This window comes from Periplaneta americana, chromosome 17 (assembly GCF_040183065.1).
Source record: "Periplaneta americana isolate PAMFEO1 chromosome 17, P.americana_PAMFEO1_priV1, whole genome shotgun sequence".
NCBI lineage: Eukaryota > Metazoa > Arthropoda > Insecta > Blattodea > Blattidae > Periplaneta > Periplaneta americana.
The window spans coordinates 116,237,607-116,252,988 of record NC_091133.1 but is presented as its reverse complement, the minus strand read 5'-3'; the positions used below and the strand labels follow the sequence as shown (position 1 = coordinate 116,252,988).

At 35.7% G+C, this 15,382-nt stretch overlaps 1 protein-coding gene across 3 annotated transcripts in view; it reads right to left on the bottom strand.

The window, feature by feature from the left end:
* Positions 1-6,614: 6,614 nt before the first annotated feature.
* Positions 6,615-15,382, bottom strand: part of disp (RND transporter family member dispatched) — a 77,754-nt gene continuing 68,986 nt past the window's right edge. For 2 of the 3 annotated variants that reach the window (XM_069816402.1, XM_069816403.1), the window contains exons 11-13: positions 13,780-13,978; positions 10,951-11,341; positions 7,061-8,760 (exon numbers count right to left, since the gene is read on the bottom strand). In XM_069816402.1, the coding sequence (XP_069672503.1) occupies positions 7,201-8,760; positions 10,951-11,341; positions 13,780-13,978 (2,150 nt within the window). In that variant the 3' untranslated portion in view covers positions 7,061-7,200. Of the gene's footprint in view, positions 8,761-10,950; positions 11,342-13,779; positions 13,979-15,382 lie in introns of all 3 variants that reach the window. The other variant, XM_069816405.1, reaches the window with a different exon arrangement.

Below are 15,382 nucleotides of genomic sequence, written 5' to 3'. Positions count from 1 at the left end.
AAGAGAGAAAAATATAATTTGCAATTTTAAAAAGTGCCTTTATCTCACTAAATTCAAAAGGAAGAGAGATTATGCATTTGAACACAGTTAAAAGAAGTCTCCAACTACTGACCCTTAAGACACACCAATGTTAAAAGACTCTTTATTCTCCGGCCCTAGTCCTTACATCCACTTAGTCTATAATGCATTAAATCCAACCGAAAAATTAACAACTTAAGACACATTTTTAAAAATTAAAATGTAATTATAAAAATAAATGCAATACAAATTAACCTAGTATATAATATCAGTTAAAAATCTCACATTACAAAATATTATGCACTACAATACCACAAAAGTATGGAAGGAGAGGCAAAATCCTATTTCCAATCTAATGTGGATATACTTTCAAAATACACACATATTTCATTGTTATCATTCACTGGTCAAAATTGACGTGAAGTGACATAAAATTTATAACTGGCTACATTAGAATATCACAAATATTCTTAAGTTTTTGTATCTGGTCCCTTAAAATGTGTAATAAGAGATTTACTTCTTACATCTTCAGTTTCCATTATTGACACTATTTTCGTAGCTGTTGCAAAAAGAAATTCTTTGAATTTTATGGATACTGATTTAAAAAGTTTCGAACTATGCATCAAAATAATGGTGACAAAGATGGACATACATTCCTTATAAATATTCGAAATGAGCTGAATACAGATGAACATAACTGTGAAGGAGAAGAAGGCCGGACACTTCCTATATGGAAAGAGTTCAGTTATAGCTAATGGAAGAGAGTACTTGTACTGCTTATTGAAGTTATTATACAGTAAAACCTGTTTTAAATATAGCATCTTTTCAACACAAATTCATTTGCAAAGGAAAATTTCTGTGGTCCCAAGAACTGGCATTAAAATAGTACATTATGCAACGAGCCTATAATGGTAGTAATTAAGATGCGAGTATGTTTACGAAACTCGCTTGCGCTCATTTCATAATTTTCATACAAGCGTCTTAATTACCATTATAGTCAAGTTTCATACGACTTTTTATGCTCGACCATATTCCTAACTTGAAATTATTCATAAGTATTCATGTTATTCTTATCTGACTGAGGAGCGGAACTGACCTTGTGTAATACCTCGTAAATTGTGAGATGTGCACAGATGCGAAAGTATTGATTTTTTCCGAGAAACAGATGTCGACATTGACCTTGACATTGAAACACGAGATGACAAATTGAATTTATTTGAATATTATTTACAATTAACGCTAATTATTGTAGTAACAGAACTGACTTTATTTCAAATATAGCTGATTTATTGATGTCTTTCGATTGCATATCCGAGAATAATCGATACTTGCGCTTTCATATTGCTACAATGATATTTTCTGATTGGTGGAACACCCGAACTTTAATGAATAGGTGTACTTTAATGAGGTCCATTAAAGGGCTGCTACCAGGTGTATAATTACTACATTTCGGCATGGTCGAGCATAAAATAACAAGTACACAAATTAAATTGCCTTGTTGGTAGTCCTTCGTAGTCTAGGGGTTAACATACTAGCCTTTGGAGCTGAGGTTCGTGAGTCCAAACATGACAGAGGCAGATCAATTTTTTGGAAAAGAAATACGACTTCTTCTAGAAGGGAAGTAAAGTTTTGGATCCCAAGTTGCTTAATCTGCAGCATGTGAAAGATCCTAATACATTAATGAATGTGTTAGCAAAATTAAAATGGCTGCCTTTTAATAGCCCACTAACATTTCAGTCTGACCAATGCCAGTGATATCTGACAGTAAATATAGGAGAGAAGTGAAAATTCGTGCGGTACTAACTAGCAATGCAGATGTCATGATTTCACAGTTCTGTGTGTGACTCGACACCATAGATTTCGTGTAGTTGGCTTAGGCTAGAAACAAGCATCAATAAGTACATTGCCTTGTTAAGCAAAATACAAAATGGAGACGGAATACTTAAGGGAGGTGCTGGGTGAAATTTGTATTTTATACATTTTTCAAGCTACGTTTTTTATTTTTTGTACACATAATCATAGTGTGATAATGATGTGCTGAAGTTTCATTTATGTGAATCAATTAGTTTCCGAGTTATTAACAAAAATATTCTGAAAAATTTGCCTATTTCAAAATGAAATGTGTCATTCAATTTACCAGTAAAATTGTTTGAAATTTTTTTTGAAAGACCAGTGGCATATTTAGAGACATTAGTTTTTCTATATCTTGACTATAAAAGGGGGAACAAATTTTTATAACCACTGCATACCTAAAAATAGAAATTTTCCATTGCCACTATAAATATTTCATTTTTTTATTTTAAAAAGTACGCATTTAATCATAAAATACATGCGCTATTTTGGTAACTACAGTGTATAGAACATGCAGTAAAAATGTCATGTTTCTCGCATCAAAATTGTAAGAGCCTTTACACTTCGAACCTGATGAAATAAGCTGAAAAAAAGGTGTGAGAAAACAGCTTGTAAAATTTGCATGGAATTGAAGTTCAAGGGTGCAGCCATTTATATATTGCGTAATTTTTATGCTTTTGGGCGCTGTAAGGCATTGAAACTTGCTCAACATATAAATAAAAGATTACCGATTCATTTTTTACAAGAAAACGAAAATGCGATTTTTGACTGAAAATGACCAAAATTTCACCTGTCATCCCCCTTAAAAAGACTGTATATTCAAATCATCCATGATGCTACAGCCCTTTAAGGATACAGATCGATCAGCCAGCTACTGATCTCACACCCCACATTGCGAAGCACAGAGGTGGACGATCATCCAACCAGAATGGAGGTATCGTGTGGTTAGCATGATGATTCCCCCCCCCCCCCAAAACCGTTATATAGCTGGCTTTCGTAACTGGATTTGACTAAACAATAACAACAGGAAATATTACGAAATTCTGAGAAAAATATTTTGGAATAAATACCTGAATAACGTATGTAATGTTAAGTTCCTTATGCATTATGAAACAGTAAAAAATTAACAACTTTAGACAGATTTCTTATTTATTCCAATGAATTATTAATATCTTATGCTGCACCCACCAATAAAATATGACTGGGATAAGTTAAGCCAAAACTGCAATTACAAGTCGCAAACTGACTTTTCAAGAGAAATCACTTCTAAAGCAGCTAGACTACAATGTAATTTTTATTACCAGTCCTTGAACAAGTTCAGAATTTTAATATAAGACTGATGTCTCATAGTTTCCTGCCAAATATCCAACAAATATAATTTTGTGGGGATATGACTAGGGTGACTAACTCTCCTGTATTTTCTGGGAACTCCCATATTTGAACTATTTTTCTTGAATCCTCCTGGCTCCCATATTGATTTCCTAATCCTCCCATATTTTTCTTTATCAGTCATGATTGCTAATATTTCAATGTAATATAATAATAATAATAATACTGTACTTGCCAAAGATATTTAGAAATAAACTGACATTAATATCAATAGTTAAATTTTTTTTTTCAGTTTGCATACCAAGATAAAAAATTAAATGTTTCACAGCATTCTGTTGACAAATATAAATAAGTTAATACTGAGAAACATGCATATTTTAAAATATTATTGTACTCAATATTGCGACCTAAATCATATCTGTATTAGGTATTTGTAATCAGAAGTTGGTCACCCTAGATATGACTGCATTCTACTATAAAAACTACTTAAAACCAGATTTTAGAATTTTCGGTCATTGAGAAATTAAAGCTATAAGTAGCATTAAAAAAATAGAACTTATAAAAAGCACTGAAGATAAAAGAGAACCGAAAGCTGGACATCAATAAATTTGTGTTCTACTGTGCACAGGTTTTACTGTACTTACGTGTTTATTAAGCACAGATGAAACAATCACAACAAAAAGTTCTGATCATTTACGTCCTTATTGAATGTGTGCATTTGTGCTCCTAATTTGGATAAAAAGTCTAAAAATTTCTGTCTCTCCTTATCTTGATTGTGCACTTAATTCAAAAAAGGTTTTTGGTTAATTAGTTGTTTACAAGTTTTGAAGAACTTAATATTGTTACTATTGCACCATTCTTAACAACATTAGTAGTAGTAGTAGTGGTAGTAGTAGTAGTAGTAGTGGTAGTAGTAGTAGTAGTAGTAGTAGTAGTAGTAGTAGTAGTAGTAGTAGTAGTAGTAGTAGTAGTTGTTTGTTGCGGTGGTAGTATTAGTAGTAGTAGTAGTAGTAGTAGTAGTAGTAGTAGTAGTAGTAGTAGTAGTAGTAGTAGTAGTAGTAGTAATGAAAGTAATAATAGTAATAATAAAAATAATAAACCCCTTAAGGTCCATTTACCAAATTGCACTGCAACATTGTATAAATCTTTTCTTTTTTTTTTGTATGAAAGCCCTGTAGTTCCATTCCTTTCAAAGCACATGTTTTAACATAAGTACAACGTCACGTATAGCTTTCATAAAAAAAAAAATAATAAATTTAACTGCATTCAACGTTATTATTTGATATTCAAGGAACATATTGGAAGTGCTGATAAAAAATCAACTAAGATTTTGTTGGCATGATTACTTTTTGGTTGACTACAGGCTTTTTCAAAACTGGAACACTATTAAAACTCAAATAAAAATTCACAATTAGCCTTGTGTAATAAAACAATAAAAACTTAATATGCAAATGTTTTTCTTTTTTTTATTACCAGTGTCTTATGCAATATTTTGTACACCAAATTTCTCAAGGAAAAAAAAATCTATGAACATAGCAATGCTTTTATGTTATACGAATGATAATGGGACATTTAGGATCCTGAAGTTTTCTTGAAATTAAGTTGGAAAATTGAATGATGATCATTTTATTCTATTCCTAAAATTAAAACATTTAAGAAATGTGGTTATCAGGGTCATTCTTGTTTCCCCTTTTGGAAGACTACTTCATTGTTTTCCATTTCTACTTCGATAAAATAATAATAATAATAATAATAATAATAATAATAATAATAATAATAAATTAAAATAGTGATAGATTCAAATTGACTTAACTTACGATACATCTGCTGAATTAAAATATTAAGTAAAATGAAAAGTGAATGACAAAACCAACCAATGTAGCAGTGGCGGCTCCTGCATATTTCTTAAGAGGAGGAAAGACGTTAACAGCGCAAACTGACACCTTTTTGAGAGAAACATGCTACAAATTAGCCTACATGCATATATGTAACACCAGGTAGTGTTAGGGTTGGCCTTCTCTTTCGTATAGCAATAATCTGTTCTTGTAAACTGAGTTTCCTAAATTGTCCAAATATGTTTTCACTTCCATTCATTGGTGGATAATTGCACAAATTAACAATTACAAGGAAATTCACAAACTCGCAGCATTTTTAGTGCACACTACAGCATCACACGTGTTGGTAGAGACTAGCTACTAACATATAACCAGAACCGTTTTACGGAAGTGGGAATGAGAAATAATCTGTTAGGAAAGCGAGAACACTGCACACACTCACATGGTCTGTGTTGCCACATATACATTTTACAAGTTCAGTATCACATGCTTTTGAAGAATGTCAGTTCTTGTAAAGTCATACTACCATTATTGCTCAAAACTGCAGGTGGCCGATTATTTTTTTGTGTTAAAAATAATGTAGTTTGGAGTATTTTCAATTTAAAATATATTTGTACAAAACTGAAAACTTGGCTGTTGTCCTATCTAGTAGACAATGAATGGAAGTGAATTTCAGGGCCAAAAAGATCTGCTATACTAACGTAGAACTACTTCCTCTTTGTTTTATATAAATCTAACTTCAACTTTCAGATATCCTCGAAAGTTTCAAACCATGAGTAGTAGCTTATATAAAATGCAATGAATAATATATTTTGATTTATGATTTTAAAAAAGTTTATGTGGTGTCTTTCATAGCTTTGCGTTAAAATTGTTTTTATTGTGCCTCCTCCTAGATGTGTTATAGTCTGGTTGAATGCAGCATTGTTAGATGGCAGTGGTTGCGAGTTTGTTGCAAGACCAGTCGGTTTCTATTTCCCGCCCATGCGCTGATTCAGAGGAAGATCTCCTCCCTTACTGTTCATTCGCTTGCTTTAAAACTCTGCTTCTTTCTCTGGCCGCTAGTGCGCTGTTGTCTATGTGTGTTAACTGCAGTAAAGGAGGAAAGGATTTGCTTTCCTCCACACAAACAATCTCGCATCTTTCTCACAGTTTTCTAGCGGCACATGAGCGCGTGTCATTTAAAACTCGATCAACCGAGGTTTTCTTATAGCTGTGAACTTAAAAATTATCGAATCTTCCTCGAATTTCAAGGGATATATTTTATTTGGTATTTACTTTCAAAAGAAGAAAAATGTGAGGAGGACGTTCCTCCCTTCCCTCCCCCGAGAAACCGCCACTGCAATGTAGGCCAAATTAACAACATACCAGTACACAAGCTTGTAGGCCAGACACTTTACTCTTCTGTTCAGTCTTTAACGTGTTGTAGCATTTTCCTTTGTGGTATAATGTGTATAACTTCTTAAATTATTGGTATGTAAAACCCAGATTGTACACAAATTTCAACATTAGTCTGAACTAGCTAAATTTAGAATGAAAGCTATACAGCCTACCTCTGTAAATGCTTGATTAGTAATTCATGCTTTTATTTCTGTTAACTAATGTAAACGCCATACAAGTTTAGTAATACAGCTTGTCACTTTGATCACAATATAATTCAATACAATAAACAGGTCATGGAACAAATATGTTGTAAAAATCAGAGTTTAAAACAAATCAAGCAGGAATATAGTCTGAAATAACGCTATGCTCTGAAAATACGAGTTAGTTTATGTTAGATTGGAATGTTACTGTATTGGGAAATGGACCTGAAAGGATTAACTTTATTAACTTTCCTACAAGACACAACTCTGTATAACTATTCCTATATCTGTAAACATTGAGGCACATGTCAACAATCTGAAGTGAAAGAAAGAGAGAGACTTGATTCACAACTTACAATCTCACTATATTCTGTACATAATAAAACATACATTGTAATATTATGCACATCAATTATGTAAAAAAATTCTCTCATATGATTAATATATGATCAATTTTACTGTCAATTATCTACAATGGGAGACTTCATACAATATTATCACCTATATTCCGTTTATGAATGATGTCTAGCCATACTAACTTAGAACAAAATTATAATCTTGGTGTAAATATATACATACATGTAGTGCTAATGCCTCATGAGGGGTTCCTCTGTCATATCTCCGACACCGGGACGCGAGTCCACATCTCCATCATCCACAAGGACGATCGTCGTGGCACTGGCCGCAGATGGCGACTGGTCAGCAGGAAGAGAAACTTTACGAGCAGATACACGAGCTGCAAGCGGAGCTGAAGTCGAGGATGGCAGAGTTGCCGACAGACTGCCCGATCGACACAGTCGCCTGCTGCTGAAGCTGTTACTAAGACGTTTCGCACTTAAGGCTTCTAGTTCGTGACTCTCACTGGCACTGGGGTGCAAAGCACAGACAGTACTAGACGTTGACAGCGTCGACTCAGACAGAACATTGGTATAAACTGTCTTGTCAGCTCTGTCAACATTGCTGGAGCCGCCACTGCTCCCATCACCATTCATACAGCAGTTCTTGTCCAGGCGCGGATATGAAAACTGCCCAAATCCGTGCTGGGGCCCACCGACTCGGAGCAGTGACCCTAAGAAGAAGGTGGAGTATATCCAACTCACTGCCATGACGGCCACCAAGAAAATGCCGATCTGTATGTAGGCAAGTACCGCAGACGGCAGCATGAAGGCGCCGGCCGCAGCCGTTGTGAGGGCGGCCATGGCAGTGGGCCCACCCATGCGGGAGATGGCGTACGTCACAGCTGACTCGCGGTCATCGCCATCCGGACACATGCGGTAGTGAACGCCATAATGGAGGCTGAAGTCCACAGCGAGACCGATGGCCACTGACACAGCAATAGACTCGAGAACATTGAGCTTCCAGCCTAGCAAGACAAGCAGCGCCACTGTCACGAAGATGGTGCATGTGATGGTGAGGATGGCGTACAGGCTCAGCAGAATATTGAGTGTCACTAGCAGCAGCACCACGAGGGCGATCCCCATCGACACACCAATCGCCACCAGCGTGTCCTGCGACAGCGTGCGCTGCAGATCATAGAAGTCAAGCTGACTCACGAACCAGCCGTTCCTCATGCCGGGCGGTGCTTCCGACAACTCCTTGCGAGCCCACGATTCCACTTGATGAAAAAAAGCATCCATATCAGAAAATGACAGTGAGTAAGATTGGTTACTATCGTATTCTACAACTAGGGCACGGATTTTTGGATGTTTGTCACGTGAGAACTTCAGTCCGGCCATCCCCGGTATTAAGTACTCAATAGGAGTTTCGTACAGGTCCACTATGGCCTGGACTATGCACATTTCAAAGACTCGACGCTTGTAAGGGAATGTCGAGTTCTCGCAGCAGGGTGTTCTGTCGATACGGTCCACAGGATCTCTGCATCTCCTCTGCATCCATGATTTGAACGATGTGATGAAGCAGTTTGGCAACAAAGGCCCCAGCATGGGTTGGAAGAAGCTCTGCATTCGTAGACGCTGACAGAATCCCAAAAGCCACCGCTGGGATTCTGGAGCAGCCATATCAAACGTTTCATCATATATAAGTGTGCCACGTGTTCCAGGATCCAGGTAGTCGCCGTTATCGATTGGCATGACGCCCCAAACAAATCGAAGAGGCAGCTTAGAATTCAGGCCGTCCTCACTATCAATCTGAAAATAAAACAAAGATTCTGCTACTATATGGCAAAAATATCAACTTCCAGATCATCATCACATTATTACGTAAATAACGCGAATTTTTAAGATAAAACAAATTTTAACTCATTCTGTAAAATAACACCACTTTTGCATTATATATATGAGTAGCTTAATATCAAAGACGGACATCTGTCATCTCCATAGTTTTGATCTAGAGGCAATTTTTTAATTCACAGTGTTCTTTGTAATATTTAACACAATTTATTTTATAAATAGAGTGTTAGAGTTTGCATATGGTTTCACTATAACTGGAAATAGCATGAAAAATTGTATAAAAAACCACAGCTATCTAAATTTCCATTGAGGTCAGATGTCCGTCTTTGATATTAAGCTATTCATATATATATATATATATATATATATAATGCCCCTCTATTGATTAATTAATTAATAGGACAAATTAATAAATAATAGAACGTGAAATGAATTTCACTGGCCGCAAAATTGAAACTATACCAAATCATCCTGTAACACATGCTACCAACTGCTCTGACAAACTCTCTGTGTATTAGTAACTTGTGCAAATCACTGCTCCTGGCTTACCATAGAGACACAAAGAAAAATTTCTTTCTTCTTTGTGTTTTCACCGTTGATGGTAGCAGGTGTGTCTGTTGTGTTCAAGTGTGATAAAGAAAAATGACGAAAGTTGGGGTTTCGTTAGTAGATAGAGTGAATGAATTTAAACAAGAAGGCTTTATTGTGTCAGATTCAGTTTTGATGTGCAAACATTGTGAATGCCACCTGGAGTATAAATGGAAAGATGCAGTTAATAAACACTGTTTGTCTGAGTAGCATGTGCAAAGAAAAAACAGTTCGTCTGTCCAGTCAAATGAATCCCGAGTTGCAGCGTTGGAAGAATCACTTTCCATTTAGTGTAGGGCACAATTATTTGTAATTTAATATGCCTAATTACCTGCAGTTTAATGAACAGTGTGTATCCACACACATTTTAACAGATTCCATATAGCATAGGGCTCAATACTTTGTAATTTCATGTATTTAATTACCGGTATTTGAAACCTAGTCAGTACTGTACATACAGCATACAGTGGTTGATTAAATAAAAAAATAAAACACCACTTTTTTTTCAACAGTAATCTCACTAGACGTTTTGATTTATCTAGAGAAAATCAAAACTCGAGTGGGATTTAATTCACTATTACACGATTAGAAGAAAGTATATCAAGATCAGAAGTAATGAAGTACTCCAATACAATAAAATATTAATTGACTTACGAAAATACAACTGTCTTCAAATGTATTATTGTACCATCTCAACATTACAAATATTATGCTAGATGCATGCTAGATGGCAGTAGTGAGTTATGATTACTAGCAATGCCTTCTCGTCGAGAAGTTATCGATCTATACACGATGGCAGTGTTACTACTTACTAGTCAAGAAGGCTTTGTTGATTGTTTCATTTTTATTAAAACAGTTGCATTCCACTTCAATTATCCGAATCCCAGTAATCAACGTCACTTGACAGATGATTTTTAATAAATCTTAATATTAAACAATCTCTGATATGTGACTATCCATAATATCATATAGCAGAAGCTATAACATAACCTAAATAATATACACAAGTGTTAGAAAAGTTTTAATTAACGACAATGATATAAAAAATAAACATGAATAATTTTAAAAGGAATAATTATTGAATGTACAATTTTCAAATTTGAATGTGGTTGGTGGTTCAATTGATGTTATATTGGACGTGTGCGTAATAGAAGTGGAACTCGTTCATTTAGGCATACATGGTGTATTCAACTTATTCAACAAATGCTAGGGACGCGATAAAATTAAACAAATGCTAGGGACGCGATAAAATTAAACAAATGCTAGGGACGCGATAAAATTGTGCGATAAGCAGCCATGATTGGTTGAAATACGTCCTTTCGTACCGTTTTATTGGTCAAAAGTAGTATGACGTAGTAAGAGTGTAATAGCCATATTAAATCAACACCTTTTGGGAAAAAATAAAACCATTTTCGAACATCCCTAATTATAGAATAACATCAATATTTCGATAAAAGACAGCTGTGCTGCTTACACTGGACACTATTTATTTAATTAAAAGCTTAACAGAATCGTTTGAATGTTTGCAATGCAAGACATGAATTAAGCAAGTGTTATTACCTTTTGTAGCCGTTCAAACCAAAATTTGTCCCTGTAGACGAGATCATAGCGCTCAAATGGATGGTGACTGTCAAACAGCTGGAAGTCCCTGGAGTCTGGCAGCTTGAGACGTGGATAGTAGAACACAATTCCTACACTAGCAATGGCTGCCCCTCCAAGAACAGCCAGCCACATGTAGCGCAGTTTGATCACAGCCAGCACAAGGAATCTGTCCAGCAATGCTCGAGCCTGGTCTACAGCTACACGGACGGGCCGCAACCTGCTGTCCCAAGCAAACCACTGAGGGGGTACCATTGGTGGACAACACCACCGCTCAGAGACTACCACAGCTGCTGGCAACCACGTCACCATAAGGGCGAAGTTTGCCAATGTAGCAGTGCCAGCAAATACACTGTAACAAATGAGCATAACATTCAGTAACACAGAAAGTAAATTGGTCTTATTAGCTAGTTCTGAAGATGACCTACAACAAACAGGCTATAATTTAAAATTAATTGCTGACAAATTTTACAAGGAAATTTCAACAGACAAAACTAAAATAATGGCTTTCTGTGGCAAAGAACCAGTACCAAGTAACATTTATATACTTACTTACTTACTTACTTACTTATGGCTTTTAAGGAACCCGCAGGTTCATTGCCGCCCTCACAAAAGCCCGCCATCGGTCCCTATCCTGAGCAAGATTAATCCAGTCCCTATCATCATATCCCACCTCCCTCAAATCCATTTTAATATTATCCTCCCATCTACGTCTCGGCCTCCCTAAAGGTCTTTTGCCCTCCGGTCTCCCAACTAACACTCTATATGCATTTCTGGATTCGCCCATACATGCTACATGCCCTGCCCATCGCAAACGTCTGGATTTTATGTTCCTAATTATGTCAGATGGAGAATACAATGCGTGCAGTTCTGCGTTGTGTAACTTTCTCCATTCTCCAGTAACTTCATCCCTCTTAGCCCCAAATATTTTCCTAAGCATCTTATTCTCAAACACCCTTAACCTATGTTCCTCTCTCAGAGTGAGAGTCCAAGTTTCACAACCATACAGAACAACCAGTAATATAACTGTTTTATAAATTCTAACTTTCAGATTTTTTGACAGCAGACTAGATGACAAAAGCTTCTCAACCGAATAATAACAGGCATTTCCCATATTTATTCTGCGTTTAATTTCCTCCCGAGTGTCATTTATATTTGTTACTGTTGCTCCAAGATATTTGAATTTTTCCACCCCTTCGAAGGATAAATCTCCAATTTTTATATTTCCATTTCGTACAATATTCTGGTCACGAGACATAATCATATACTTTGTCTTTTCGGGATTTAGTTCCAAACCGATCGCTTTACTTGCTTCAAGTAAAATTTCCGTGTTTTCCCTAATCGTTTGTGGATTTTCTCCTAACATATTCACGTCATCTGCATAGACAAGAAGCTGATGTAACCCGTTCAATTCCAAACCCTGCCTGTTATCCTGAACTTTCCTAATGGCATTATACATTTGTATAAATTATAAAATTTTAGAGTGTTAATGAATTAAACTGTCTTGGCTTTAAACTATCATTTTTAGGAGATATGGATATTCCTGCAAAAATTTTTAAATTTAATAAAGCCAAGAGCATCATTAACAGTGTAACGAAATCTTTCCTAGTACAAAAGCATACCCGCTGTCGTCTATACAAAACCCTAGCAAGACCGGTCCTTTGTTATTGGCAGTGAAGCTTGGACTTCAAAAAAAAAAGATGATGAAAATAGCATTACTGCTAGTGAAATGAAGTTCATGTGCCGAACAGCTGGCTATACCAAATGGGATCACAAAAGAAATTAAAACAGCCTACAAGAACTCAGAATTGAATCAGTACTGCAGTGTATACACTGATACTGATAACTGGCACCATCATGTCAAGTGCATGGCTAGAACAAGGATCCCTGGAGCAGTCTTGAATTACAGATCAACACAAGAAAGATCACTAGGACGTCCTGTGAAGAGATGAAAAGAAAATTTTGTAGACTGGAACAGTTCTTTTAGGATTATTACCTGTTAGAAAGATGATGATTACGATTATTATTATTATTATTATTATTATTATTATTATTATTATTATTATAATTTTCTAGACTGTATTTACAGCAATGGATGCAAATCAAAGAGAACTCTTTTTGGACGATAAACTGTCTTTGTTTCCTCTCTTTACAACTAACCTATTAATTCAACAGCCTTTGCACAATGGCATAGATGTTTCAAATGCATTAATTTCAGGGCTTTTCATATCATTCCCATGATGAACAGATTGCACTACAAAAATAAATGCTGTTGTTGTTTTCTAATCCCAGGCATTTGACAATAAACTCATTTGACCTCTTGCACTCCAATATTTTTCAAAGATATTATCATGGTCAGCCACTGAAGCACAGATTTTCAGGTGTTATGAATCCATTTCTTGGTTTGAGTTGCACAATGGGCGGTTAGGGGACTGATATATTCCAATTCTATGCAGGTGTTTGGCCAAACAATCATGGCCTGTTGCCAATCTAAATGCAGCTACAGACGATTTTCGTGGTAAATCAGGAATTAACTGTGGATTTTGATGCAGAGAGTTCCATTTTTTTCCTTGAGATTGTGTTATCAAATTTTGTTTGTTGAAGTCTAAGTATGTAGATTTAATAAATCTTTTCATGGAGTAATACGTAGATTTAGTAACAGGTCTGTAAGTAGCAGTGCTGCCCTTCTTTGCTAAAGCATCCACATTCTCGTTTCCCAGGATTCCACAATGGGATGGTATCCATTGGAATACAATTATTTTATACAAAAGTAAATGTAAGTGTTTAAACCTGAAGCAGCCAATGGCAGTTATGGAGCTGATGTAAGAGGCATAGAAAGCGGCTGCAGTGGTGAGAGAGGTGACGAACATGGACAGAGTGGCGTGTCTGAGTGTGTCGTGCACCAGCTTCACCAGAGTTCCATTGTTCTTCTCAGCTTTAGCACACTGCCACACTTTGCAGAAGATGAAGGCATCATCTGCCCCAATTCCTGTGAACACAAGCACACAATTTTACAAGTCTCCACAGAAGGTTCACAGTTTCAAATAATGATGATCATGCCTGAACACTACCACTCGCTATTTCCTGAACATAGAGTATTATGAACTTTTCCGTCCATTCATTCCTCTTACTCTTCGTAAGATTTCCATAATATAACTTATTGCATTTTGGAGTCTCTGTATAACTGTTGCATGAATGAACTGATTCAGTACCGAATGACAGAATTTCACATTAGAAAAAGTTTAAAAATAGCATTTTAAGTATGGTAAAATAATTATTGATAAAATTATTCAGTATATTACATGTGATGTAAAATTCACAGAACATATAAAAAAAGAGTTTTCTTTCCTACTGTTCTCAATTTATATTTCTTAGTAAGTCAACGTCTTGGATTCAGAGATAAACGGTAGTTACATAAACTTGCAATTTACTAAATATAAATCCTAATTATGTTTTTTTCTCGTATAAGGAACAGTGAGAAATAAGGCAAGCAAACATTATATCTTCAGCAAATGTTTAACCCAAAACATTTGACAGCTTATGATTATTGCAGAAAAATCTACCTTTATACCCACCATGGGTCTTTCTGGCAGTAATGAAGCACTGAATATTGATGATTTGATCCACTGATTCCATTAATGTGATAACATTCATACAGAAATCATGTAAATAGCATGTCAATTATATCCGAGTGAAATGTTCCAGCATTTTTCCACATAGTATGACGAAAAATATGAGAAGAATTCAGAACAAGACCGAATCATTCGAAATACTCATAATGAGACTTCTTGAATGTAACCTTATAGGCTAGGGTTCACATAATGGCATTCCAGGTCAATTCGCCCACAGCACAAAGTTCACTACAAAAATGTCCACAACTAAAACATCCAATAAAATAAGGTCACTAGCCAAAATGTCCAATATGCAAAAATGTCCACAAATCACAATGTTCAATATATGTTATGTACAGGGACAATTATTCAACATTCTATTTGGAGAGCCTCGTTTTGTCAAATACCATCTCGCTATCACCAATTCCATCGACGCTAAATAACCCAGTAGTTGATACAGCATCGTTAAATAACCAAGTAAAAACAAGTTACAAGGTGGTCATAGGACCAATAGTGTAGTGGAAGGTCTCCACTTTAGATTTCAAAAAATGGTTTATCATGCCAGTAGGCCTATTTGGAGATTTATAGAAAACATAATACAAGAATAGAATGAGACAGAGAATATCATAACTTAAACCAAATTCGCTATGATCACATAAATGTAAGACACCCCTTAAACAAAGAATATTGTAGCGGATGCTTGATTTGTTATGTATGTGAGTCATAGTTATGGGATGCATGATGTCGTCACAATGTCTTAATTATAGTTTGATTGTGTTTGT